At 36.2% G+C, this 27,326-nt stretch overlaps 1 protein-coding gene across 1 annotated transcript in view; it reads left to right on the top strand.

Annotated features, from left to right (window-relative positions):
• The first annotated feature begins 14,039 nt into the window (after positions 1 to 14,039).
• LOC145988388 (5-taurinomethyluridine-[tRNA] synthase subunit GTPB3, mitochondrial) overlaps positions 14,040 to 27,326 on the top strand; it is an 81,825-nt gene continuing 68,538 nt past the window's right edge. Inside the window, exons 1-2 of the mRNA XM_083123268.1 lie at positions 14,040 to 14,060; positions 25,468 to 25,581. Of these exons, the coding sequence (XP_082979394.1) occupies positions 25,473 to 25,581 (109 nt within the window). The 5' untranslated portion in view covers positions 14,040 to 14,060; positions 25,468 to 25,472. The remainder of the gene's footprint in view (positions 14,061 to 25,467; positions 25,582 to 27,326) is intronic.

Here is a 27,326-nt window from a genome sequence, read left to right as displayed (position 1 = left end):
TGAATCATATTCTTTGTTGGGGATACTGTACAATTCAAGAATTACTGTATGTTTAGGATTCTCGATTATGCCAGTTATTTCTTTTTCTGCTGTGAGCAATCTACTTGTTACAGATTCAAGATGCTCATTGATAGTCCTAACAACATCATCATGGCCTGGCTTGATCTTTATGTCCACAACAAGTTTCTTGTATTGTTGCACAATTTCTTGTAGCTGGGTGGCAAAAACAGACAAAGCATTTGCTTGATTGGATTCCATGGTCCCTAGCTGTTGCTTGATATTAGCTACAATTTGCTGTAAATTTTCAACAACTGCCGATTTTGAATTTTGAGCAGTAAGATCAAGGACTTGTCTTCTGATATCCTCAAACAGGGCATGCAGTTCATTAATATGTTGATTAGTTGGTAGAGTGGCCACTGTCTGAGTGAGTTGTTTGATCTCTGTCTGGATATTCTTGATATCTTCTGATTTAAATATGCGATTCACAGCTCTCTTAATATTTTTAAGTTCCTGTGGTGTAGGCAGATTTGATACAGTATTTTGCAAAGATTCAAGTGCCAATTTCACATTATTTAATTCAGAAGCATCAGCCACACTTTGCATACCATCTTGAAGCAGGGTTATGTCTGCCTGAGTGGGTGTTGATTGTTGTAAAATTTCAAGCTTTGTTTGGATATCATCGATCAAGTGATGAAAATGAGATAGCTCAGATTCAGTGTTGAGGTTTTCAAGTTTTGTGATCTGTTGCTGGACACTGACAAGGGTGTCTACAATACCAGGCAAGCGGGATTCTAGAGATTCTTGTACATTTGTCAAATCACTTTGCACTGCTGCTATTGTACCCTCAAGATGGGTTATGGTACTTTGAATTTTTCCAAAATCTTCATATGTTTCAAGTTGCAGCTTAATGTTTGCAACACTCCGAGTTATTGCACTCAAAGCATCAGAAGATGGCAAGTTGTTCATAAAATTTTCAAGTGTCTCAATTTTTTCTTTAACCTCGGCTATGGCATTGTTCAGTGGGTCCAGATTAGGTATCTGTAGTGATTGAATCTGTTCCTTTAGAGTGGAAATCACTAGATCAAAATCTTCTTGTGATTTTATGCTTTTGACAATTGTTTGGAGCTGTGTCTGGACATTATTTTTCTGCTCTTCCAATTGTTGTTTCAATTGCTCAGAGTTGGTGGCCTGGGTCTTAAATTTGGCTTGAAGAGCTGTTACAGCCTCCTTTAAACTTTGAAAATTATCCAATGTGGCCAAATCAGTATATTTCTGAAGCAGCAATTTGAGTTCAGAATCAATTTTAAGAAGAGGGTCCATGCATTGTGATTGCAAATTTGTAATTTCTAGTTGAAGACTGGCATTGAGTGTGGTTTGTAAAGCTTGTAAATCACTTCTTAATTTTTTGACTCTGACATCAAGCATCAGAATCTCATCACTCTGATCTTCATGCCTTGTATGGCCAAATATATCATTAGGCATTTTGTTTTAGTGGTTATTTATTATTGAATATCTAATTCTTAATTCTATAAAAAAAGGTATAAGCTTGTCATAGGATCCCGGGACCTCAATATATAAGCAGTCACCAGCAGAAACAGTATATACAGTGCCAGAAATCATGTTTGAATGCTTTATCCTGTAAATATTTCTCCCTATTGAAATCTTGACATTACCCTCGGGGGTTGTAATTAATTGTAATTGACCACCTACAGGTAATTGGTAATGATTTAAATTATTGTTAAATATGTACAATATTTTACCTGTTTCATCATCAACATCTGTAAGTATGCTGTTAAGATGAATAATTAACAAAGCACTTAGTTTAGATATTATATCAGAAGAGGGTGCTGGTGTTGGCAGGTCCATAATAGCCTGTTTTTTGAACCCAAATAAGTTCATAGGCATGTTTATTTATTTCAAATCATGCTCTGTAATTGGGCATTGTTTGCCACTTCTCAAATCACAATGCCCCCATGGTAGAGTATGTATGCCACATGACAAAATACATCTCTTATCATCATGTGGGTCCAGAGCCACTTTTCTTACAACATTTGTAGTCAACAAGTGATTTTTACTCTGAATTCTGCATTCTGATGTTCTGATTGAACTCTGTGATTTGAGACAATCTTCATAATCTTCAAATTGGAGCTCTTTGTCAACAGTTACTCTGCCAATGCCCTTGGCCTTTTTGACAACAGCACCACCACATGTTTCAAAACTGTACATCTTGGCCCTTAACCCAGCAAATGCCACAATAACATCACCAAGTGTCTCATCTTTTAACTTGCCAGGCACCTTTTTGTTGTGGGGTTGAATCTTTGTATGTTCACTGGTATCAAAATATTTAAGCAATGCAGGCTGTGTTATATTTTGATAAACATCTTCTGTTTGAATATCAAGAATAAAACTATCTGTGTCCATGTACATCAGTTTTACACAATCACCATAAATAGGCTTCAACACATCACAATAGAGCTTTAACATGTGTAATTTGACCAATTCCAATATCACAGCCCCTACATAAATAGGCTTATCAAACTTAATCTTTGTTTTTTTTCATGTTGAAGAGTGCCATATTTTCATCATAAATTCTTCTGTAATTGAAATTAGGTTTTGCTATCAATTTTTTGCTCAGGCTGGGGTCAGTAATTATTTTAACATCAGTATGTTTTCTGACATTTTCTATGGTTTTGCCATATACAGAATTGACCATCAATTGCAGATGTTCGAAGCACTGTGTTTGTATCAATATATGGCTTCAACCATCTTGAGTGCCTGAACCTCAAAACTTTGCCAACTTTGGTCACTTGAACACCATGAGTCATTAGGAACTGGAGGTTTTTGTAATATATGACATAATCCTGTTTTGGCTCTAGAGTCATCATCAATTTCTTCTGTTTAGAGCCAGGTGAACACTTAACCTCAGGAATTGGGGGCAGATCAGAAAATGTGTTGTGTAAATCATCAGGAATTGTCAGATCAACTTCTAAGAACAGGCCGTAGTCACTGTCATCAAAATCCTGAAGATCTTCAATATTGAAATCTTCAACCCACTCAAGCCCTGCATATGGCAGTTTATCCATCATAGCATAACCATACAGGCTGTTGGCATCTACATACAGTATATAATTTGATGGCAGTGCTGGATCATAATCAGGAATATATTTGTTGTTAGCTCTGGCATATCTCTGAGAGCATTGCACCATGCCCCCTCTTATACATTGCTCCATAAACAGATACATATCTTGATCTTGGATCAGATCCAATTGCATTTTAGTGTTTAAAAACATTGCAGCCCATGCTAGGCCTGGTGCACTGTAAAAATACATTGGATCCAGTTTTTAATTTTCCATGGAAGATTTTCTAAATGCCTGCAGTATATTTCTAAGAGAGTGACATCAAGTTTTAAATATGCCTTGTGATAATCACCAAATGTCTGGCATTTTAAATTGTTCCACATCAACTGGGCATGGTGATAATCATCATCAGTGATTCCAGATGCTCTGAGTTTGCTGTAAAACTCTTGTTGTGGTGGCAGAGCACACTCATCAAATTTAGAAAAACCTGTAACATAGTCATATGGATATACACCATTCCGCCTAATTAATTTCAGGTCCTGATTTGGAAACAAAGCACATGTGATTTTGAATTGATCATCAGATAATTGAGTGGCCAGTGTAGCCAGGCTAGCAGACAGAATTCTGTAGGAATCAAGAAATCTTAAGTGAATAGAAACACCATTAACTTCAATTTTCTTGCTAATAGCAATATATTTCTCATCCTTTTCTGCTAAAATATTTAAATTCTGCTTGTCAAACCCCTCGTACCTGATCAGATGATGAAAATCATAATTGGATGCACCATGGCAAAATATCGGGACAAATTTTGGTCTCTGGATCTTAATATTACAGCTATTACACAGGGCCATTAAGAATTTACCATCTGTATGAGAATGGTGTTTCACCTTGATATTTGTATCTGAAAATTCAGAATCACATACCGGGCATTTTTCTGCATTGTTGAAATCTTCAATCTGATCCTCTGTTAAAGGCAACATGGGTTTTGATTTTAATAAGACATTAGATGCTATGTCATGGCACTCATTTTCTATTCTATGTGCAAATTCTTTGATGGCATCTGCTCCCATGTATAAATATTCTTTACTAACAACACCATCCTGTACAGCAACATAATAAAAACTAGAAGGTTCATGTAGTTGGTATGATGTACTTGAAGATTCATCAGGATCTGGGCTGCATAATGCAAGGGGTTTGAGGTTTGATTCAACATCACAGACTATATATGCTGGGTGTTCCAACAAGGCTTCAATTTTTTTGAATTTGGCCTTTTCACTTGGATTAGGCATAAGCATATGAACAGGTTTATGGTTGCCACAGTATTTTAAATGTTCAATTAACTTGTTATTAGCAATTTCTGCATTTTTTTCACGAACCCCATTTACCATTTTTTGACCATCAAATACAGTTAAACATCTTCGGTACAACTTAAATATTGTATTGGATTTGTCTAGTTGTTTTCTGACTAAAGCTTCAAGACTTTGTATCAGAGTGTAATGATATGTGTCATCCCCTTCAATTAAGAGCAGATCAATCGGAACAGCAGAATCATCATCAAGTGTACTGATTCTGAGAGGTTCTATCAAGCAATTGCCACGGCCAGTAGAACAAATAAATACATTAATAGATAATTGTTTGCCATTGATATCCCGGGCCTTTTTTTCAAATTTATCAATATTCTGAACAGACATTGGATATTCTAAACCCTCCATTGCCTCATCAAAATCGTGCTCATGTTGTTTGTAATAACTTGTTCTCTGAGGATCCCTTAAAACTGGATACAAAGCAGCTAAAATACACCACAAAAAGCATTTCTCATCATTATTTTCTATGTTAACCACGGCTCTTTTGTTTTTAATATTGGCAGGTAATGGCAGATATGTAGAACCTTGTAATGGGCTGAATTCAGAAATATTAATATATAACTTGTGTGGAGATCCGCATAGGCTCCATCCTGACTCTTTTGCTGCAAATTCATAGTGTTTAATATTCAATTGCTCTATCAAACTGCTTATTATTTTGTCTAAATTTGCATTTGAATATATAGGTACAGTTTCTGTTATGTGGGGCTGTGTAAATTTTGTGCCATTTGATTTCTTATATTGTGTAAACAATTTGAGGGACAGCTTATAAGAGCCATTTTGTGCATTTAGAATTGCCTGCACATCAGGATTTATACTGTTCAAAAAATTCTTAATGTCACATTTTTGCTCTGATACAAACCGGTAATCCCTAAGTTGGCCATTAAAACTGTTATGGATGGGTTCATAGCGTGGCTGCTTTGCTGCTCTAGCATTAACAGGTGTTTCATGCTTCCTTTTCAGACCAGATGTAGATGGCTGTGGGGGCAATGTTGATGACTGTGCAGAACAAGTATCTATATGTTTATATGTGAAATATTCCATGCTATATTTTCTATGGCATTTAGGGCATATTTTAGTGGGAGTTCTGCATTTGTCTGGATCACAATTCCTTTGGTGCCTGGCCCAATTGGGGCTGGATATATTTTTATTGCATTGATTACAATATTTTTGATTTGGCATTTTTGTTCTTGGTTTATTATATAAAATTTCTTGGGATTCAAATCAAAACTTTATGCTTAATAAAAAATATCAGTTGGGTTCAGCAGTGTGCTTTGTATATTTAGTGTGTGTATATGTGTGTGTGTGTGTCTGTTAATATTTTTGGCTTTGGTATTTATATAAAATTTCTTGGGGTTCAAATCAAAACTCTATACTTAATAAACCTATGACAGGTTGTATAAAGCTGATAGCCTACATGCACAAAGGTAGAATAAGTACAGAAGCACTGCCCTAGCACAAAAGCATGTCTACACAGTCATGTCCTAGAAAGGCAATGACCTGATACCATGTGTCATGTATAACAAACTGGGGCAGATATAAACCTGACTCCAAATATGAGTGGATTACAACAAACAAGCAAGATGTGTCAAATATCAGATTTGTATGAGGAGCAATGCAACAACACATCTGTACTCCTCAGCCACTCTCACAATACTAACTGATATGTAATGCAAAAGCTCTTGCATCATAATTAGTTGCATAATATTGGGTAATAATTTGTTGCACAACATAATGCAAAAGCTCTTGCATCATAATTTGTTGCATAATATTGGGTAATAATTTGTTGCACAACATAATGCAAAAGCTCTTGCATCATAATTTGTTGCATAATATTGGATAATAATTTGTTGCACAACATGATGCAAGAGAAATAAACCAGAGGTAAACATGTGTGTGTGTGTGTGTATGTGTGAGGGGGGTGTGGGTGTGTGTGGGTGTGGGTGGGTGTGGGTGGCTTTTTGGCCTAGTTTTAGGTGTAGCCAAAAAAAATATCAAGAGGGGCATATTTTTGACAAGCTTATGGACAACAATATCACAGATGTAGCTTTTGTAAGTGTAGGCAAATCAATCTGAGGGGGCTCATCATTTTACAGGAAATTCCCGAGGGCATTTTTACAAAAATCTTGGGTTAGACAGGGTACCACACTTGAGCAAAAAGCTCATATGGGCATGTTGAGCTAGTTTTAAGTGTAGCCAAATCTGCCTGAGGGGGGCTCATCATTTCTCGGGTTTATAATAGTATCAATACAACTACTGACGTCCGTTTTTTCCTGGACATGTCCTGCATTTTAGTCTTATGTCCGGCGTCCGGGAGGAATTTGAAAAATATCATAAATGTCCTACATTTTGAGAGTCACGTAATATTAATTAGGAAAATACGTGTTTCAGTTTAACAGAGAGAAATCATGCAAGTTACAAGTCTATGGACTTGGCTACCAAACTCAAAGGTGACATTTATTTTGACTCAGTCGTTGCCCAAAAAGAAAATAGAGGTTTCTGCTAGAACATTAAGGTCACATCTGATGATGTCATTGTTCACTGTCTGAGTGTAATTTCTTGCCTTAGGGTTTATACTAATGGAACAAGGTGTTTCCATTCTTATTCAATATTTTGATTGTAAAGCAAGGGGTATAGATATCAAAGTTATTGAACTAGAAACTACCCTGGATTAAACGGTAATTGATGAATATTGGCTTGCCATTCCAGGTCATAATGAGAGAGTATTTTCGTTAACATCAGCACAACGGAGGAGGAATGGGAGAAATATTTTTTTTCAAAAATCTGTAAAAAGTTTGATACTGGGGTTCAGTATAATTTCAGAGTTTGACTGTTCAGTCTCTCATAAATATATTTTGATTAAACGTAAAATTTTTGATAAAAATCGACTTCTCTGAGAAGTTAAAACATGTAGTAAGAAATTCATTGTTTAGTATTGATTAAAAGTTTGAAAATTTTTCACTTAAGAATTCATTAAAAAATCATATTTTTTTTAAAAAGCTGAAAATTTTAAGTGTTCTACATTTTGACTTAATGTCCTATATTTTTCGACATTATGTGCTACATGTCCTTACGATCTGGTAACCCTAGGATGTCACAGCTTGCTATCTTCTCATTTAGACACTTTTACCTTCGGAAGGCAAGGCAGTAGACACAATTTTGTCCGAGGGGTGTGCCAAGAATACCTTATCTTAAACATACGTAACGATTTATTTCCACTGATCAGGGCTCAAAACTAGAATTGATCTCCCGGGGGGGGGGGTTGTTATATTATACATTTATATTATAAATTATTATAAAACATATCATTTAAAAATATCCTACAAATACAGTTTTTTTTCTATATTTTGTAAAACATCTGTTGGAAGTGTTAAGGGGGTTCTAAATCCATGCTAAAGCATAGACCCAAATTTGTAAGGATGACCATACAACTAATATAGATTCGGTAAGGAAGAAATTTTCCGATATAAAAGATTGTTTTATTCACTAGAACATGTGAACTTTAAAATGTTGTTACGATTGAAGGGATTTGAGTAAATAACAGAAAATATAAGGTCTCCGTCATGTTCAAACTGCTGCGTACAGATGGCGCTGAAGTGGTAGTTTTGTTAAAACCGGTGCATTTTCTTTCTTTTATGACTAGTATGGAAGATTTCGTAGTGAAACAAAGATCACATGTTCTTCCCGCAAGCATCTGAAATACTATGTGAAAAAATGAAAACATTTCGTTCCTTCAGAAAGAAATGGGTATCATTAAAATTTTTCAAGTGGCGTATCGTCTCAATATACTCCGTGGTGCAGCTTTTAGCATACACTGTTGCCAAGATTTCATTCCGTGTTCTCTAACGATATGATCAATGAAAGTTCTTGAAAGAGTGAAAATCAAATCAAGCTTATCGAATCCCGTACAGATACGAGAACAAGGGAACAAATATTCCAAGGAGGATGTTAAAAATCTGAACAAGGTCGAAGGTAAGTCTTAATATTTAATTGCTTGTTGCTTAATATCATCCATCAAAAGCAAAATGTTTGAAATATAGGCAAACTGTATAATTTATTTACATGTTGAAGAAATATATTCTGATGTAATTTCTGTGACAATATCGCTTGAACCTATCAATTTATTAAACACTGCATGAATTTTTTACTTCCAAACGAAGTTGATAATTCTTTGTAAATGTACAATCAGAATAGAATATTATATTTTACGTTAAGCATAATCCTAATAACTACCGTTTTGAGATCATTACTATAGCATAAAATATACGTAGCTTAATGTAGATTATATCTGATACCATTAAATCAATATTGCATAAAAACTCGTGCTATTCACATGTACAACATCGGAATGTTTATGACAAATCAGTAGTTTGTATAAATGTTTTTTACTTTGCCCTTGTACATGGTTGAAACGAGTACTTTCTGGCCTATTTCCTACAAGTTTTTTTCATCTTTTTATTTTTGAAGCAGTTCGCAAATATTCATATATATTAAGTAGGTCAGGCTAAGTTAGGTTTGATTCGAGTAGATGTAATGTGATATCCCTGAATGTTTGCAAGTTTCGGACACAGTTCTGTTATCTTCCTTTACAGAAACACGTCAGAAAACCGGTTCTGTAAACTGTATGAAGCTCTTCCTTTTTCTTGTCCTTTTATAATTTAGGACGGCTCATAATAAGAGTGCATTTCGTCCAATAACTTGTTGCTGTATATATCTAAAGTGTAAAAGTACACCCTAACAGTTATGTTACCGTCTATCGAACACAACTCTGTATGTTTACTGAGAATTTCCAAATGAGTACCGGTATAGATATATGAAGATACTAGGGGTGTAAGGGGTGACCTTCCACGTAGTACACCCAAATGTCAACCTCACTTCCACGTAGTGCACCCTGGACTAAAGACTAACGAGGCTCTGGCGACTGGCCCCATGGCCAGTATAATTTTGTTTGTATTGTCCTGTTCTTTTGTCCTTATGTGTGCTGAGTGCCCCTTTACAGCCTCAGCTTTTAACAGAAGTCAGAACATTTTAACATTTTTAATTATGCAACGTTAGAGTTGTTCTTTGTAATGATAAGGGGCTGACCCTCGTATAATGTGACGGGAGCAAAATAGCCTAAGTGCTGACGCTCCCACAATTTTAAAATCAAATTCAAATCAAATTCAAAATATGAAGATACTAGTTCCCATACTTACAAGTACAAGGGCAATAATTTAATTGTGGATGACACAGAGCTTCATAGAAATCATAATTTGTCCTGATTATGCTACGTATATTTGGTCCAATATCAGATTGAATTTCAGTAGCCGTTTGTACTAAATAGTTTACTTTGAATACCAGAGAGTATGAAGCTTGACTAGTTTTTCTCTCAGACCTATGACTGATAGATTTTGCATGGATGTCTGATATTATCATTCCATACAGTTAAATGCTTTAAAAATGTTTTTTTTTGCTTCTTGGATGGTCCACTATGTAGGACTCCCGTGTATACAAATTTAGCCTGATTAACTTTACCCCACAAGACTACTTCTGACATCGATATTCTGACCTAAAAGTATCACGAAACAGTTTGTCTCGTCCATACCTTTCATTTGATATATTACATGAACATATTTAGATGAGTTTGAAATTTGACCTTTTATGGTCAAAATATGACCTTGGAATGACCTATAAGGTCGACAGTTTCGGTAGCATCCATCCTAGTTTTTCTGTCAGACCCATGACTGATTCATTTAGCATGGATGCCTATTATTAACTTTCCATGCAGATAAAAGTTTTTTAAAAGCTTTTTTGCTTCTTGGCGGGTCTACTATAATAATTCAAATAAAAATATAGTGGGAACTGAATTTCCATTTCATAATGTATTTCTGTTATTTTACCTCCAACTTCTGCTCCTTGGGACAATTATGATGAAAAATGATTTGATAAAATGGATGATTGGAACAAAGATAATGATATAAATACATACATGAAACCAGGATTCAAACCTGGAGGAACCTCACTCCATATAGCGTTGCAATCATCACTCTACTATGAAAATATTTTTAACAATTATTTTGCAAATTTCTGTTTTAGGCTCATTATATCTAACATTCATTATAAAGTTAGATCACTGAAGTGAGCTCATATCGTAAACCAAACAGCCCTTTAACGACAGGACGATATCGTTAAGCATTATAGTGCCGATTAGATCCATTATTTTCAAATCCATTTATGCAACATCTGTAAGTTCCATTATTAACTCAACTTGTCTAAGGTTGCAACAATTTAATATCAATAGTTTTTAAACATCTTTTGTAAGTTCATAGTCTCATATATGATGTTAAAACTATTTTTATTTGTTCCTTTTGTAGATGAGCATTTGAGAATCTAATCGAAGTGCCTTCTACCAATAGTAAAGAGCACTCTTGAAATTTGTACAAAAGGACAATAGGTTTGACCGACAATGGTAGTTACGTACCAGGGCAGTTGGTGTATAAGCTTCTACGGAATATAAATCAACAAAGTGAACTGTTTGAACATTACATGGAAGAGTACATACATTTTTGCTTGCTAGCGTAGACACTTGATTGAATGATGATGATTTCCTAGAAATCAAGAGTCAAAAATATGCTCAAGAAATGTTTCAAGCCTTAATAATATCTGATAGCAACTGGTCATCAATTGTAAATATATATTAGGGGAAACAGGAGAAACAAAACAGTGCGAAAGGGGTGTGACTTACTTGTCTTGTCTGTCAAGCATTTGAACGCATTCATTGATATTCTTTCAAGTTGAAATTTTGAGAGGTATTTTCAAAAATCCTAAGAAAATTAATTTGTTCCTGAATGCGATGATGATTTGCAAGAAGCATATCTCTTAGACAGTGGCGGCAATTAGGGGGAGGTGCAGATGGGCCCCACTTTTACCCCAATACTATACAATATCTTATGTACCAATTGAAATTAAAGTGTCCTTGCCCTATCCAAGTTTTGGAACCCAATCGCCAACACTGCTCTCAGAGAACGCAATAATGTTTTGCAGGGTACGATAAAGAAAAATAATAAATATGCATTGAAACAACAACATAAATATAATTTTATATATCCCGAAAATCTAGTTTTAGTAGTCCTTGTAAACAATGATTTGTAAGCTCTTGGACTTCTATTCTAATGGTATTTCAGGGTGGCTACTCTAGGACCATGATAAAATTCAAGTATAATTCCCGGTTTTCAAGGCGAACTTTCCAAAAATTCAAGCACATGTATTCTCTATTTCAACCTTACGTATTACCGCCTCTCAACATCCACACACAAATATCGTCATAATGTAAAGGGTCTATGTGATTCCAACATCCAAAAATTATAATTCAATTAAAGGGTATACGTAATATAATTAAAATATTTAATTTAAGGTGCTGGGTTTCTATTTACAATCAGAGGCGCAACCACGAATATTTGTCTGAGCGGGCGGGGAGAAAGTGCCAGGATCAACGTACTAATTGCTACGTTCATAGATTAATTTCAAGTATTATTTATGTATTAAACTTATTATTATATTTATTAATAATAACTTAATAATACTCAGCGGTGAACGATGAGACTCGGTGAAGTACACAGACTCCTCTCAGGTACAGGGATAGTTTTAGGCAAAGACAATATTCACAGCACAGAGAAATAAAACCATATCAAATGCCTTGGAAAGATCTAGATATATAGTGTTTGCAGCTTCGTGTTTCTCTAATGTTTCGGTTACATAATCTATTAACTGTGCTACAGCTGTGTTTATTGATTTCCCATTCTGGAATCCATGCTGGTTTCTGTTTATTATGTTATATTTGTTACAAAACTTTATAGACGGTGTTAAAGGCAGAGCTACTGCGGAGCATGCGCACTCGTCTGGTCCCCCTCGAACATCCGGTTACGCTTAGGATGCTGTGGACGTTAATATGATAGGGCAAAGTGGAGATTCTTTTACAAGGAAATAGGGTATCAGCTGTGTAGCATATGGTTGTACAGTTCGATCGGGAACAAATTTATTGAGTCAAGTATCACTTCGTAAGTTTCCGAAGGACGTAGAGAGACGAAACCTGTTGATACAAGCAGAACGAAGAAAGGTTTGGTACCCGGAAAAGATTTGTACGACTTGCATTTTGTTACAACCTTGTTGATCGTTTATCTGCGTATTGTGTTGTGATGAAAAGCACGCCTCTTAGTGAGGTTTCAAACCGAAGCGACACGCAAAAGCAGTGGTTCGTACCGAAGTGACAAGTGACACAGGCAAATTTAGTCTATAAATAAGCATTTAGCGCTCATGGGAAATCAAGTCTCAGACGGCACAATACACGCCATTGGAAATCTGAGCGACACGTCGTGCAGCTTGTCGTGTCGCTTCGGTTCCAAAAAATTCATTGATCACTTAGGATTCACTTTTAAGTGGCACGGAGATTACACACCGAAGCGGCAAGCAACAGCCCCTTTACTCTAAAGGAAACAATTCACCTTGCATACGAGTACAACAGACCGAGGCGACATGATGCATAGTACTGAGAAAACGACACAATGCATAGTACTGAGAAAACAACAATCCAGTCCAAGCGACACGTGCATTTTCTCGTGGTGAATTGGTTCGAAAGGATGATTTCAGACTGCAGCGATACGTGTCTCTTGGAAACCAACATTAAAAAATAAACAACACCTTCCGAATTAAAGAGACACGCCAAATTGCAGGTGTCGCTTGTCGCTCGGAATGGGCCGTTTTATCAATACCGTGCATTGTGTTGCCCCGGCCTGTTATTTGCGCAAGCGTGACTGGTGAATGGTTTGCTTTAGATCGAATGCTTCTGTGCGAAATCCCGATATCGCTTGTCGCTTCAGTCTGAAAACTCCATTGTTGTTTGAAGTAAATTCGTGCAAGTAAAAGTGGCATGCCATATCATAGGTTTTCCCTAAATCCCTCAGGAGAAAGGCGACGTTGAAAGCACATATATTTACTACCATTTGTTATGTGTCATTTCATTACTTCTGCAGATTTGTTGGCAAAGATTCACTTAACCATACTTTATAATATAATAATATCACTAGTTTTATAGAATTATCTTTCCCTCACTTTTCCATTTACAAAATAATTGAATATATCTAAACTTTCGTACGTTTTGAGTTCGTCGTGTGTGTACATGATATAATTGTATGTAGTATGCTGTACAACTGGCGGCCACAAAGACACGTCATATTTTAATAATCTGCTCTGCAGTTGATCATCCGACGGATTCTAGACGTCCATCGTCGCACAACTGATGAAAACAAGCGCTCATTTCTTACTTCGTATGCCGGTGAATCTGAACTGGCAACAACGGGGACTGGCCTAAACCGGAAGTTCCGGGGGTACCGGGCAAGACCTCACCAATGTTTATGTTTACATTTTTAACACGGTCTATAATAAAAAATTCCAGTATCTTTTAGGAGATAGATCTGTAGTTCTCAATGTCTGTTGCAACTTCTTTTCTTGAATATGGGTATCACTGTGCTGTTTTTTAGAACTTTGGGGAATGTACCATCTTTTATTGAATTGTTGACTGCATACAACAGGGGTTCTAAAATAGATTCTGAGCAGGATTTAATAAGTTCAGCTGACCATTCATCAGGTCCGTGAGATTTTTTTGTTTTTGAATCTTGTATGACTTTTTTTTAGCTCATTAGCACTTACTTCTGGGATATATATACTGTTTGGCCGATCTTTGTCCATTGGGATCTCTAGTGTTTTGTCATTATTTTCATTCTCTCTGTTTGTGTTGGTTAAGTTTATAAAATATTCGTTGAATAAGTTACACATTATGTGCAAGAAATAACTATAATTACGGTAACAGCGCATACAGCCAACGGGTTCTTTGGTGTAAGGTTTCACTTGTCCGCGGCGAGTCAGTTATCTATTAGTAGACTATCGTGAATAGCCCCATACGTGCATAGCAGTACCGATGGCTAAAAACTGCCAAGAAAGAATATGAGGTGTGAGTCACTATAAAGCAATAACAACTAGCAATCCGTACATTCCCATAGATAACGTGATAATTACTGTTGCCTTGATTTGGGACTAATTGCAATACCTTGTTTTGTTTTGATTATAATTAATCATGTTTCCCTCCTTCATGAAAGGTTATTAGAAAAGAAAAAGAAACGCGGATAAAAGTAACACGTTAATTGTAGACGGAAATTCTAAGTATGATTTTCATCTAGAACAATATATCAAGCATTTAAAGGAATGTATGTTATAGGTAGAGTATTTGCTGAACGTGAGAGCCAATTGTCCGTTAAGTGGCTCTACCTAGAGAATAATTTAATATAAAAAAGTGCGAAATAAATGATTTATAGGTGTCTCACCTATAGTAAAGTAGTACCAGTTTAAACAAGGGATGTATTAATTCATTTTCCGGAACAAATGTTTAGAGAATAATAATAATAAACTAAGTGATGTATACATTCATTTTCGGGTCCAAATGCATAGAAGGTACGCAAAATTTTTAAATTTATTATTCTTGTTGGTACTAGTTTACTATTCTTCGGACACATTTATTTATTTTTACAGAAGAAACTACTTACCGTAATAAGTTCCTGTAGCATTGTCGAACATCGGGAAGGTGTTTTGTGTGATGTGGGAATGTTTCATAGCTGAAATTCATGTTGTTCGTTGAAAATTAATTCTCCGACGGAGAATAGCGTTTGGAACGTACACCTTCCTACACCATAATGCGTCGTGAGTTAGAGGGATGAAACGAGAGTTAGAAGGATGGTGTGTCGCTAGCCCCACGGACCATTGGCGCCTGGTTAGGTTAGGCAAACATAGTTAAAATTTGGTGTCGTGTTAGTATCAGGATCTAGAAATTGGAAATAATTGCGAACCATTGACGCTGGCCCCACAAACCATTGGCGCTAACCCCACGAACCATTGGCGCTAGCCCCACGAACCATTGACACTAGCCCCACGAACCATTGGTGCTAGCCCCACGAACCATTGGCATGTGGTTAGGTTAGGCAAACAGTTAAAATTTGGTGTCGTGGTAGTATCAGGAATATATATATTTGGTTGTGAAACAAAAAAATTCGCGAAAATCGACAGTTTCCATTCCGAAAACTAACCCCTTATTTTCGCTTATTTTGCAATTTCTAGATGTTTCCCACTTATTCCAGGACGGATAGCTTCAAAAACCATTCACGGATAGCGCCACGAAAGATTACAATTTTCTTAGTAAAACAACGTGAAAAGAAAATGAAAAAGAAATAGATCTGATGAACTTTGTTTACGGGCATTTCTTGGGTTCCGAAGGTTGAAACACTGCATAATAATTGAAAATCGAGAAAAGACAAGCCCGACACGTCATTATGTAGGAAGGTGTATGCGCCATATTGTGTGTGAGGCAAGCGGAAAGGCTAGGAGAAAGAAGTACTGGTAATGTGAAAAATTGCTCTTACTTTCATCAAAACAACGTCAATACACCTTCAGGAATGTTCCGCGAAGCAGATACGTAAGTACAAATGTCAAAAATTTGACAAAAGACAAGCACGACATGCGATTATGTAGGAAGGTGTACTCGCCATATTGTGTCTCAGGCAAGCGAAAAGGCTTACCAGAAAGAGTTACTGGTAATGTGAAAAATTGCAATTAATTTCATCAAAACAACGTTGATACACCTTCAGGAATGTTCCGCGAAGCAGATACGTAAGTACGAATGTCAACAATTGACGAAACGAAAAAATTAGAGGTGTCTGAAGGATAGTAAAGTTTTACCGTTTCAAGATCACCGACGTTCCTTTCTGCAATATTCCATTTGTGAAGTACTATTAACTCTTTCCCTGGCAGGATGGCATGTGGCCCAAGTTCCGATTGTTTAATTCCGACTTCCTCAAGGTACACAGACATTTTTTGCATGGCTCGATTTCTGATTTTTGCTTAATTGAAGATGACAGGAGTGTTCCCCGATTTGCTTGAAATTTTGTATACTTTCTACATGAGACCTCCTGAACACGAATCGGTAAGACACTACTTTAAGTCCTTTTCCTAAGGAATATGTGTCATATATCGTTGGAAAGCTTATTGTATAAGGAATTCAACAACGTAAATCCCAAAGCGAGGAAAAATTACCTGGAGGAGGAAATCGATAAAAAAACGCTGATATGCGTAATTGAATGTACTGAGGAAATTTTTCGATGATGAAACACATATTTAGGGGTGAAATGAGTGCTAATGGAACCTAACCTCGTAGCCATACCTCATCCTCGTGAATGGTTCGTGGGGCTATCGTGAATGGTTCGTGGGGCTACCTGTGAATGGTTAGTGGGGCTATCGCTAACAGAAAGTGTAAAAAGAAAAAGGTACTTACCTGAAGAGATGCAGGCTGTCTGCAAGCACGGTTTTGGACGATGCACTAAATTATTACTGGGGATAAACATATTTTACACTATCTACAAGTTTTTGGAACCTGTTCTTTTTCGTGCACGATACACACGTAAACGAGCAAAGCACATGCATTCACAATGCGGTAGGTCAATTACCCCAGGGGCGGAGCCCGGAATCGGTGGGAAATTTGGACTCAAAAATTTCAAACGAAAATAATTTTTTAGTTTAAATTTCCCACCGATTCCAGGATGGATAGCCCCAAAAACCATTCATGGATAGCGCCATGAAACATTACAATTTTCTTCGTAAAACATGCGAAAAAGTTTAAAACACAAAATTAGATCAGGTGAGCTTTGTTCACGGGTATTTCTTGGGTTCCGAAGGTTGAAAATCAACAAAACACAAGCACGATGTGCGATTATGTAGGAAGGTGTACTCACCATATCGTGTCTCAGGCAAGCGAAAAGACTACGAGAAAGAAGTACTCGTAATGTGAAAAATTGCAATTACTTTGATCAAAAAAAACATGAATACACCTTAAAGAATGTTCCGCGAAGCAGGTAGGTAAGTACAAGTGTCAAAAATTGACAAGACAAAGAAGTTATAGGTGTCTGGGGAATATCAGAGTTTTACTGTCTGTAGTGTTTACAATCTAACGGTGGATACAATGTTCCCACACTTAAAATCCACACTCAACATGTTCCTCTCCTTCCTGGTTGTCACTATCACTGTCGTTCTGCTAATCGCGTTTTTTTAACAGATTGTACATCTGTCCTCCAAGTTGGTGAAATTCTATTATGCGGGCTGATACCAATTGCAGGCACCTTTTAAGCAAGATATATTTCGCAAGATAACCTCAAAAGAAAATTTTCCTTGTTCCGTACGAGTTCAAAGTTACCTTTGCGTGTCTTCATGCAGACTCATTGCTATTTGTGTGGGCACCGGTTTCCTCATCCACGAATGTGATACTATGGTTTACTGTCATGTGGTTGAAACCCTCGTCCTTTAGGTTGTCATATGACTTCCAACAATGCGATATAATGATGGTGCCATTTCTGCCTCCTCACATATGTTTCTTAAAGCTGTATTGCATACCCATAGTCTCACAAAAATGCAGAGCTGTAACAGTGATAGCCTAGACCTTACAAAGAAGGTACCTTTTCTAAGGGACACTGAGTATTTACATGGCTTTCTTTTCTCTTTATTTTCTACGAAACTTTTATAGCACTTCCATGAGTACTTATCAATCTGTGAACTGTCTTTGTACAAACGTATGAACATGTCCTCGGGAACACATGTAATCACCTTCTTTCGGTAGTACACCATACTCCATTAGTTTCTTTATCCGCTGAAGTCAATTTTCCTCCACACTCCAGCAATGCAGTTGCACAACATGTACAATCTTCACACTCTGCTGTCCCGCCATTCTCAACCAGTCCTTCCTCTTCAAGTGACTAACACACTGTGTGGCAACACTGTAGACAGCGCAACTCAGTGGCTACATTCCACAAAACATGGCTTCCTCACTTCTTTCCGGAGAAATATCGCCATTATGAAAAGCAATATATTACACCTTACACACGCAATATCCAAATTTGAAACAGTGACATCAGAACCTCTGATACTTCATCCGGAAAACTTGTTTGGTTAGTACATTCTCTAGTAAATAAATTGGAGAACACTCCCATCACGTTCAATTGCTCCCTGTTTTTTATGTCTGTTAACATACTTCGAAGTTTTAGCGATCAATTACTGCCTGTTTGCTTCAGAATGTTCTTTTTCCTACCATACACTCCTATATATTTCTTCACTTACCACCAACCATTCGTATCATACCCTGCCCTCTTGGTTACCAAAAAATCTCTTTGTTGGTTACAGACTGCTGCTGCCAACTGTGTGGTGCAAAGTTGTTTTCTGAATCTGCCTGTTTACTGTGCAGTGAGCTATTGTGTAGTTTCTATTTCCTCGGCAGGTAGAAGTGAAGCCAACAGTTGGTAGGGAGACCCTGGCCCTCACGGGCTGTGTTGCACCACAGGTTATTATTATTATATGATTATTTAAACATACCAGGTGTCCCAAAAGTCGCTATATTTATTTACAAATGAATTCATTTTACTCAAAAATTAAACTTTGCAAAAGCATTTTTCTTTTAAAATAATAGTGGAAGGTTTCTTTATCTCTTTACAGTGCTGTTCTTCTAGTTCATGAGCAGGGATGGCAGTCATATTAATTTTTAATTATTATGGAAGAACAGGTTTTGTTTCACATTAATTCATGATATTAATGCATAAAGTGGAATGTTATATTCAAAATACTCATAGTGCTTTTATTGTTCTGCTAAGGACTGTCTCTTGTTGTTCCCATATCACATTTCTCTATACTTAATGGAACCATAATTCTCTGCAGCAAGGAAGAAAATTATAACCATCAACAAGTTCAGTGTTTTTTCATTGGACCAGTCTGTCATACCTAGAGTTTGCTACAAGGGAAAGGTAGGACACAATGTCCCAAAATGTAGGACTACAAGTCAAATGTAGCGCACAAAACATTCACAGTAATAATACACATTTCTATAACACCTTACAAAGTAATTTAAAATTGACACTTTTCAGTTTTAAAGTAGTAGGTGACAGTATGATGTCATAATCAATTCTTAAATGCAAAGTTTCTGAACTTGTAATCAGTACTACATGTTTTTACTGGTACTTCTCAAAAGAACCAGTTTTTCTCAAAATTTCAGGTTTAGTCAAAATATATTTATGAGAGACCGAAAAGTAAACTCTTTGAAATTATACTGAACCAGTACCAAATTTTTACAGACTTTATGAAAAAATATTTTTATTGAATAAGAATGGAAACACTTTGTTCCATCAGTATAAACCCCAAGTCAATAAATGTTGATCAGGTACTGAACAGTGACATCATCAGAACATGGCTCCAAAACTTTGTTCATAAGTTGCTTTCATTTTTGTTCTACAACAAACTTTTCTTTTCTTTTTGGGCTATGTCTGAATCAAAATAAATTTCACTATTGAGTTTGGGAGCACAGTTTGTAGACCAGACCAAGGCCGGCGGAAAGGAGGGGGGGGGGGGGGGGCAAACTGTGCTACTGCCCAGAGCGGCAAATTTTCAGGGCAGCAAAATTGGAAGAGAAGAAAAAGCAAGCCTATTGAAAACTTGGAAGTTACAATATATTATATAACTTGGAAGTTAATAAATATGCCAACCCACCGTTTTGAAGGAACATATCAGTAGTCTCACTTTAAAACCACTGATTGCCAGAAACAGATTCGATGCCTTAACTCTGCTGAGATATCAAGTGGGAGAGGTCTATGATCCGCTCCTTCAAATAATTGGCGACAGTGAAACTGTCGCACATGAGGCTCAGTGTATTGCAAACCAGTTGTGTGGCTTTACATTCCTTTGCTCACTAGTTATCTGGTATGACTTTTTACTCCACGTAATGTAATGAGCAAATGCCTGAAAAAGTTGATTTTTATGACCAGGTCCTAGACGATTTTTTTAGCTCTCCTAAGAGAAAGATTTGAGCAGCTTAAACGTCATAGTGAATTTTTATATTTCATTTATAATATTAGTAAGCTTAAAGACAAGCCATCAGATCTTTTGTCTGAAAAGTGTACAAAACTTGCTGGAGTGTTAACACATGAAGCCTACTGATTTAAAAGATGAAGTAAACGTGTTTTCGGCTATCATTAAACAATTACACCAAAGGAGACCTTAAAACTGATAAAGGATCATCAAGTGTAGCACTTCGAATTTACTAACTTTATCGGTAACTGTGGCAAGTGGTGAATATTTTTTTTTTTTTTTTTTTAGGTAATTAAGGCTAATAAACTGAACTGATACAAGCTTGTTTCTATTTTATGCAAAATAGCATTATACTAAAATGAATATTACATGTAAAGGTAAATTTAAGTTACCCTTCCATATAGCACCATGTCATGAAGGCACATTTAGGGGATCGGGGGGTAGGGCCACACACATTCTCGATTGCGGCCATTTTGGAGGTGATGTGATCAGCACCACTCTCCGGCTGCCTTTACTCCCCAGGGTTGCTCCCAGGTACCCATTAATTTGAGGCTGGTTGAACCCTGGAGCCACTTATTCAGGGAACAACACAGGAAGAAGTTCAGACCTTAGATCACCCATGTGAGAGATTCGGTAATATTACATGTAATTCTCGTAAATATCCAATCATATATCAAATTCCTACGACGGTAAACATATGAAGACAAGCCTTCATTTCTTTCCTAATACTTGTTACAGGGGATGGATATAAATATGGAAACACCACGACATCGGAACTGGTGATATTGATGCAATTTTTCCACTTGAAATCGGATGAGGTGTGACATTCTTTTGTTTTGCGCCATGAGATAGGACCCTGTCAGACTGGTAGGAGTCGATAGCTGCACTGTAGATAGTGTGCAGTGCAGTTGATACTGAATCATGTCCGAGCTGACAGTATTTCAAAGAGGGTAAATTGTTGGTGGTGCCCGCCTTGCGGGTGCTTCTGTTACCAAAGTAGCCATGTTATTTGGCATATCGAGAGGGACTCTATCCAAGATCATGGTGACATAATAGTGTGTCCGGAAATACATCATCAGATAAACACATGCGTGGACGAAAATGTACACTGAGTGACAGAGACAGAAGGACACTGAGGAGGATTGTGACAATGTTTTGCATGAAGAATGGTGCAAGATCCAATAATCCACCATCCAGGACTTGTATTTGTGCATTCCTCGGAGATTGCAGGCCGTACCTTATTAGCTACAGCATTCCGGCTTTTCTTCGGAAGTGTTTCCATATTTTTGTTCATCCCCTGTACATTTAAGATACATTCAAGAGAGAGAGAGCGAAAGTTTTCATAAAATATAATAATATGTTATATAAAATTAGTGTCACATTTTTTAAAGTTTTTCTGTGGTCGAGACATCCTTTTGCATTTAATAGTATTGCAATAGCGTAACAGGTCTCATTATTTATTTTATAGTTTAATGTTTTGCTTAGAAATATATTGATTTTCAATTTCCCGTTGCTGCGTAATGATGAGGGGGCCAGTCATTCGAAAGGAGCGGCATCTGCCGCCACCGTCCAGGGTGGCAAAGTGACTACACCACAGAAATATGACCCCTGCACCTTCACGTGTTTCTGTCTGTTCAATTTGAGGTAAAAAATGAAGCATCCAAAGTTGCGAGGCCAGTGGGGCACTCAAAACATGACTAACCATGTTGATATGTCATCACTGTCCATAAAAATGTAATATTTATCAATGTTATGTTCTTAACCCTTAAACGGAATATTAGTTGACGAAGCGGGGGGATTTTTGCTTGAACCTTGGTAATAGCTTAGGGATGCTTCTTGCTCCTGTGGTGCCGTATAAATGAGAAACAGGTGGAGCGATCATATTTACGTAAGTTTCCTGTCTAGCCTGAAAAGACAGTCGAAATTTTGTCACCTTGTAATCAAAGGGTTCCAGGTTTGATACCCGGATGAGACATATAGTGGTTTGGATCCAGTCCTGATTAGCTTATCTGTGCATTATGTGGACTCAATACTAAAACTAGGATAGATGCCTAGTTGAGAGGATTGGATCCTCCAATCTCCACACTACTCATCATCATTCTTCCTCATTCTCACAACAAGCCACAAGTGGCAGAAAAAGACTATAGATAAGAGAATTACTAAATAAACCATTCATCCTCATTCTCATAATTAGTGAAAGTTACAGAAAAGCGACATAAATGTAGGAAAAATACATAAATTTGGAAACAATACATTACCTAAAGAAAATTGTTGTTCCTGCAGGAAAGTAAATAAATAACTCGTACATTTTTTTTATGATATAAAATATATTGAGGAAACTGACATGTACAAATTACATATTGTCATTTTAAAATTTGTGAACAAATATGACGAAAATAATTGTAATTCCAGAAAGCGTGTCTGTCGTTTTTGTAACATTAATTTCTTGCTGGTGAGATTCTATATACTGACAATGATCAATGCTGTTAACGTACTGAACCATTGATTGCTGGCACTATTGCTTTGTCATTGTAGTGGAAAATGAATCGCTCGTTTTTGCACTGCAAGTTGTATTTTACACAGTAATTAATAAAACATTAAAATGCTTACCAAGGCAAAATTTATTGTATAAAAAATATACACTAAAAACGTAACGTTTCCACCCTCTAACAGGGTCTTCTTCAGACGAATTCATATTTTTTTTCGTGAATCTTCGTAAATTATGCATATATGTAAAATCTGCGATATCAGGATATTTATGATGTAGATTATACGTATTTCCATGTAATAGACTTTGTCCTTAGGAACGTCGTGCAAAAGTAAGCGTTATCGTTGATTTTTTTATGCTGTTGCCACATTCAAAACTTATCTCAAAATGCTGACAAGAAATGTAGCTGTACCGAAATTTTGTAGCTTCGCTACAACTACAGTTACAATTTTTAAAATGTAGTGCTGCTACAGCTACAGCTACAGTAGCGATGCTACAATAGCATGCTACTTCTAAATACTGCTTACAATGATAGAAAATCTCAATTTGCACAACAAAATATTTTATGTGTTCAAATGCTTAAAATTTATTGTAAGTTTAATGAACAAAATTTATCATGTATGCAAGCATTCAATATTTATTTCTAACATATGTATAATTTTGCAGAATATCTTAAAGTTTATCATAGATACTGATCTTTTCTTTTTTTCTTATTTAATGTTTATTGTTTTCATGTCTGCCATCATAACACATGTCTCACACTTCACGAGACATAAACCGTAGGACATTTTTTTTAAAACAACAATGTTCAGCAATTAGATGCTCTTCAAAACATAAATATCTCTGACTGCCTCCAATTTGTGCACAGAAAATACCTTTTCCCCTCTGTTATTTGCAAATTTAGAAATCAGCATTGTTGTTTCTCTCACAGTTGTTTGTTATCCGGAAGTTTTAAATTGACTCCGGTGGATTTTTCAGCATCCACATTCATTATTGATATTGTCTATCATTAAAGGCCTCCCCAATAGCACAGGGGTAGCATCGTTACCTTGTAATCAAGGGGTCCCGGGTTCGATACCTGGTGGAGGCACATAATGGTTCAGATTCCACTTTAAACTGTAGGTCCAGTTCCGACTAGCCTTACTGTGCATAAAGTGCACTTAAAACACCAACTCAATCAAGTCCGTCATTATGAAGTAATCTCTCTATATATTCCCATGTACTTCTGCCGGGCAACTAAGATGAGTCGTTTACGAGAAATTTTACTGTATTAGGCATTCTTATCAGTTTGAAACACACACCACAGCACCATTTAATCACTTTTAATTTCAAATTTATCATGGTGCACAGGCATTTTTCACATGTTTCTATTTTTCATTATGTCTGTTAACACACACTTCCGAGTCTTAGTGATTACTTACCACAAGTTTTCTGGAGAATGATTTTTCCCTTCCTTGTACTCCTGTATGATTCTTTATTTGTCAGAAGCCATTCATTTTCTGTCTATAATATAGACTGCTGCTACCATCTACTTTACATAAGTAGAATGTGGTGGGGTATATCATCACTAAATGCTCTCACTGTTAGATTAGGTGGGTTAGTTTTATAGAGCCCTTAGTATTAATAAAATATCCCTAAATCTTTTCATTATTAGTTTAGGTGGGCCAAGTTTAGGGTTCTTTGCATTAAAATAATGTCCCTTAACAGTTTAAACATGTGATCATATAATATCTTGGTTTTGAGCACAAAATATCCTTTGAGCCTTGCATGTAAATCCACTAAAATGTGTGTTGGAATTGACTGGAAACCAAGAACGCCTGCTCACATAAACTACATTTGAAAGCATGATTTTTCTGGTAACTAATACTTAGTAAATCTTTGAATACTTTCTCCAATCTTCAATGTTACTCCCACAATAATTTGTACTATTCCAAAGCACTTCCTAATAGTCCACTAAAATTGTGAAAAATCATTAGCCAGTATTATTTTTTCTGATTGGACCGAACTTTTGATAAAGGTAAAATATGTTCTTTATTGAATATGTACCAAATGTGGTTTATGCTGAGAAACATTTAAAAAATCACATATATAGCAACTTAATATTTATAAATATGAGTTTAGCACATAATGTATCCACTTCTAAGGAATTTTGGACAAGGATTGCTATTGTGAAAAATAAGGTTGATACATAGAGGTCATAGATGGCAACATTTGCTTGTGACTTTAGTTAAATTTCCTTTCATAACAGGTGAACATGAACCAATCAACATAAATTATCATTTTGTAATTAGCTACTTTGGTTTGTGCAAACATTTCTTTGTAGAGCACCATAATTTGGCAACATTTCTGAATGGGCCAAGACTATGGCTAGGCCATAATGACGATGCTAATGACAATGCTGTAAAGCAATAATGTTAAGAAGAGAAAAGTTTCAGTGACATCCTACTTTGTTTTCAGAAAGTTTTGATAACCTCGTCAAATTAGTATCAGTGCTAATTTATTGGTTTAGGAAAGGAGCAAAAATTAACAGTCTCAATTTTCACTTACATGGTAATATTTGTAAAATTCATTGTCTTTGTATAAAATTTCACTCTGAAGTCAACTAATTAATGTTTAATTTCAGGTCAGATGGTGGTGTCAAAAGTTATAAAACATCTGTTTTCATTAAACCAAAATGTAGGTAAAGGCTGTAGATGGATGCATTCTGAATTGTCAACAATTTATGCTCTCTCATCTGGTATGTAAAATAACCTACTAACACCTTGATTTATTTTCTGTATGGAAAATATTATTCTCTAACAAGCCCCTCTGCAATGCTTCTTTCTAAATATACAAAATTCGCAAATCTAATTTTTGTTTTGTTTGTTTGTTTATAACTAGCTCAAAACTAATTTCAAATTATTTTTAAATCATTGTTCTCCAGCAGTTGTTACTATTCCAGCATGTCATATGTTTGTTTTGCAATCTCCAGTGCGGACAAGACATCAAAATTGTGACTACAGTATATGCAGCAAATTTAGACATTTTAAGCAGAAATTCACATACCCACTAGATACCATGAATAAACTATTGGTATTTCATTTATGTGAAATTGGTAAAATTGTTTCAAGATGGCAGATAAGTAATGCAGGATGTATACCAGTCAAGAAATCAACAGGTAGGTCAAGAAAGTCAAGAACTTATGCTTGTGGTCAAGAATTTTTGCTATTTTTGACAGTATAGTGAATTTACATTGTTATATACCTGTACTGGGATTTGATAAAATTGAATATTTGTAAATCTAAAATTGTATTGAGTTGGGGTTAAGATTCGTTCACTTCCTTTCTTAAGAATTACATTCTTGTATGCATGAACTAACTAACTAACTCCCTAGCCTTCTTAAACCCGGAGGTTCATGGCTGCAGCAACACAGGCCTTCCATCTTTCCCTATCTTGAGCAAGTTCTATATACTCTTTTCCATCCCTACCGATTTCCCTTAGGTCCATCTCAACGTTGTCCCTCCATCTTCGTCTTGGCCTTCCTACAGGTCTCTTACCATCAGGTTTCCCAACAAGAATCCTGTACACTCCTCTTTCCTCTCCCATTCGTACCACATGACCTGCCCACCTAAGTCTTCTTGATTTAATTATTCTAATAATATCTGCGCAGTGGTAGCGTCATTGCCTTGTAATCAAGGGGTCCCGGGTTCGATACCCGGTGGAGGCACAAGTGGTTCGGATCCCACTTTAAACTGTAGGTCCAGTCCCGATTAGCCTTACTGTGCATAAAGTGGACTTAAAACAGCAAATCAAACCAATCTAATAATATCTGGACATGAATACAAATGATGTAGTTCTAAATTATGTAACCTTCTCCACTCGCCTGTCTCCTCATCCCTTTTAGGTCCAAAGATTTTCCTAAGGATCTTATTTTCAAATACTCTCAATTTATGTTCCTCTTTCAATGTAAGGGACCAAGTTTCACATCCATATAATACTACAGGCAAAATTACTGTTTTGTATATTTTAACTTTTAGTTTCTTAGATATTAAACGAGAAGACAAAAGTTTATGAAGAGAGAAGTAACATGCATTTCCTGAATTAAGCCTACTTTTTATTTCCTCTTTAATATCATTTTCATTTGTTAATATTACTCCTAAGTATTTGAATTTGGAAACTGGTTCAAACGAGTTGTTATCAATAATTAGATTTTGAATATTACCTAACACTTGGTTTCGGCCTGTAAGCATATATTTAGTTTTCTCTTTGTTAACTTCCAAACCTATCTCTTTAGCAGTTTTGAAAAATATTTTAGCATTATTCTTTATTGTATTCACATCATCCCCCAGTAAGTCTACATCATCTGCATATGCTAACAACTGAGTCACACCATTTAATTTTAGTCCTTCTTTAGTTTCTTTTACCTTCCTAACAGCATATTCTAAGGCAAAATTAAAGAGCAATGGAGATAATGCATCTCCTTGTTTTAACCCATCATGAATT

The sequence above is a fragment of the Lepisma saccharinum genome, chromosome 5 (assembly GCF_977018435.1).
Source record: "Lepisma saccharinum chromosome 5, izLepSacc3.1, whole genome shotgun sequence".
NCBI classification, from domain to species: domain Eukaryota; kingdom Metazoa; phylum Arthropoda; class Insecta; order Zygentoma; family Lepismatidae; genus Lepisma; species Lepisma saccharinum.
The sequence above is the reverse complement of the archived record's forward strand: the minus strand, read 5'-3'. Positions and strand labels throughout refer to the sequence as shown.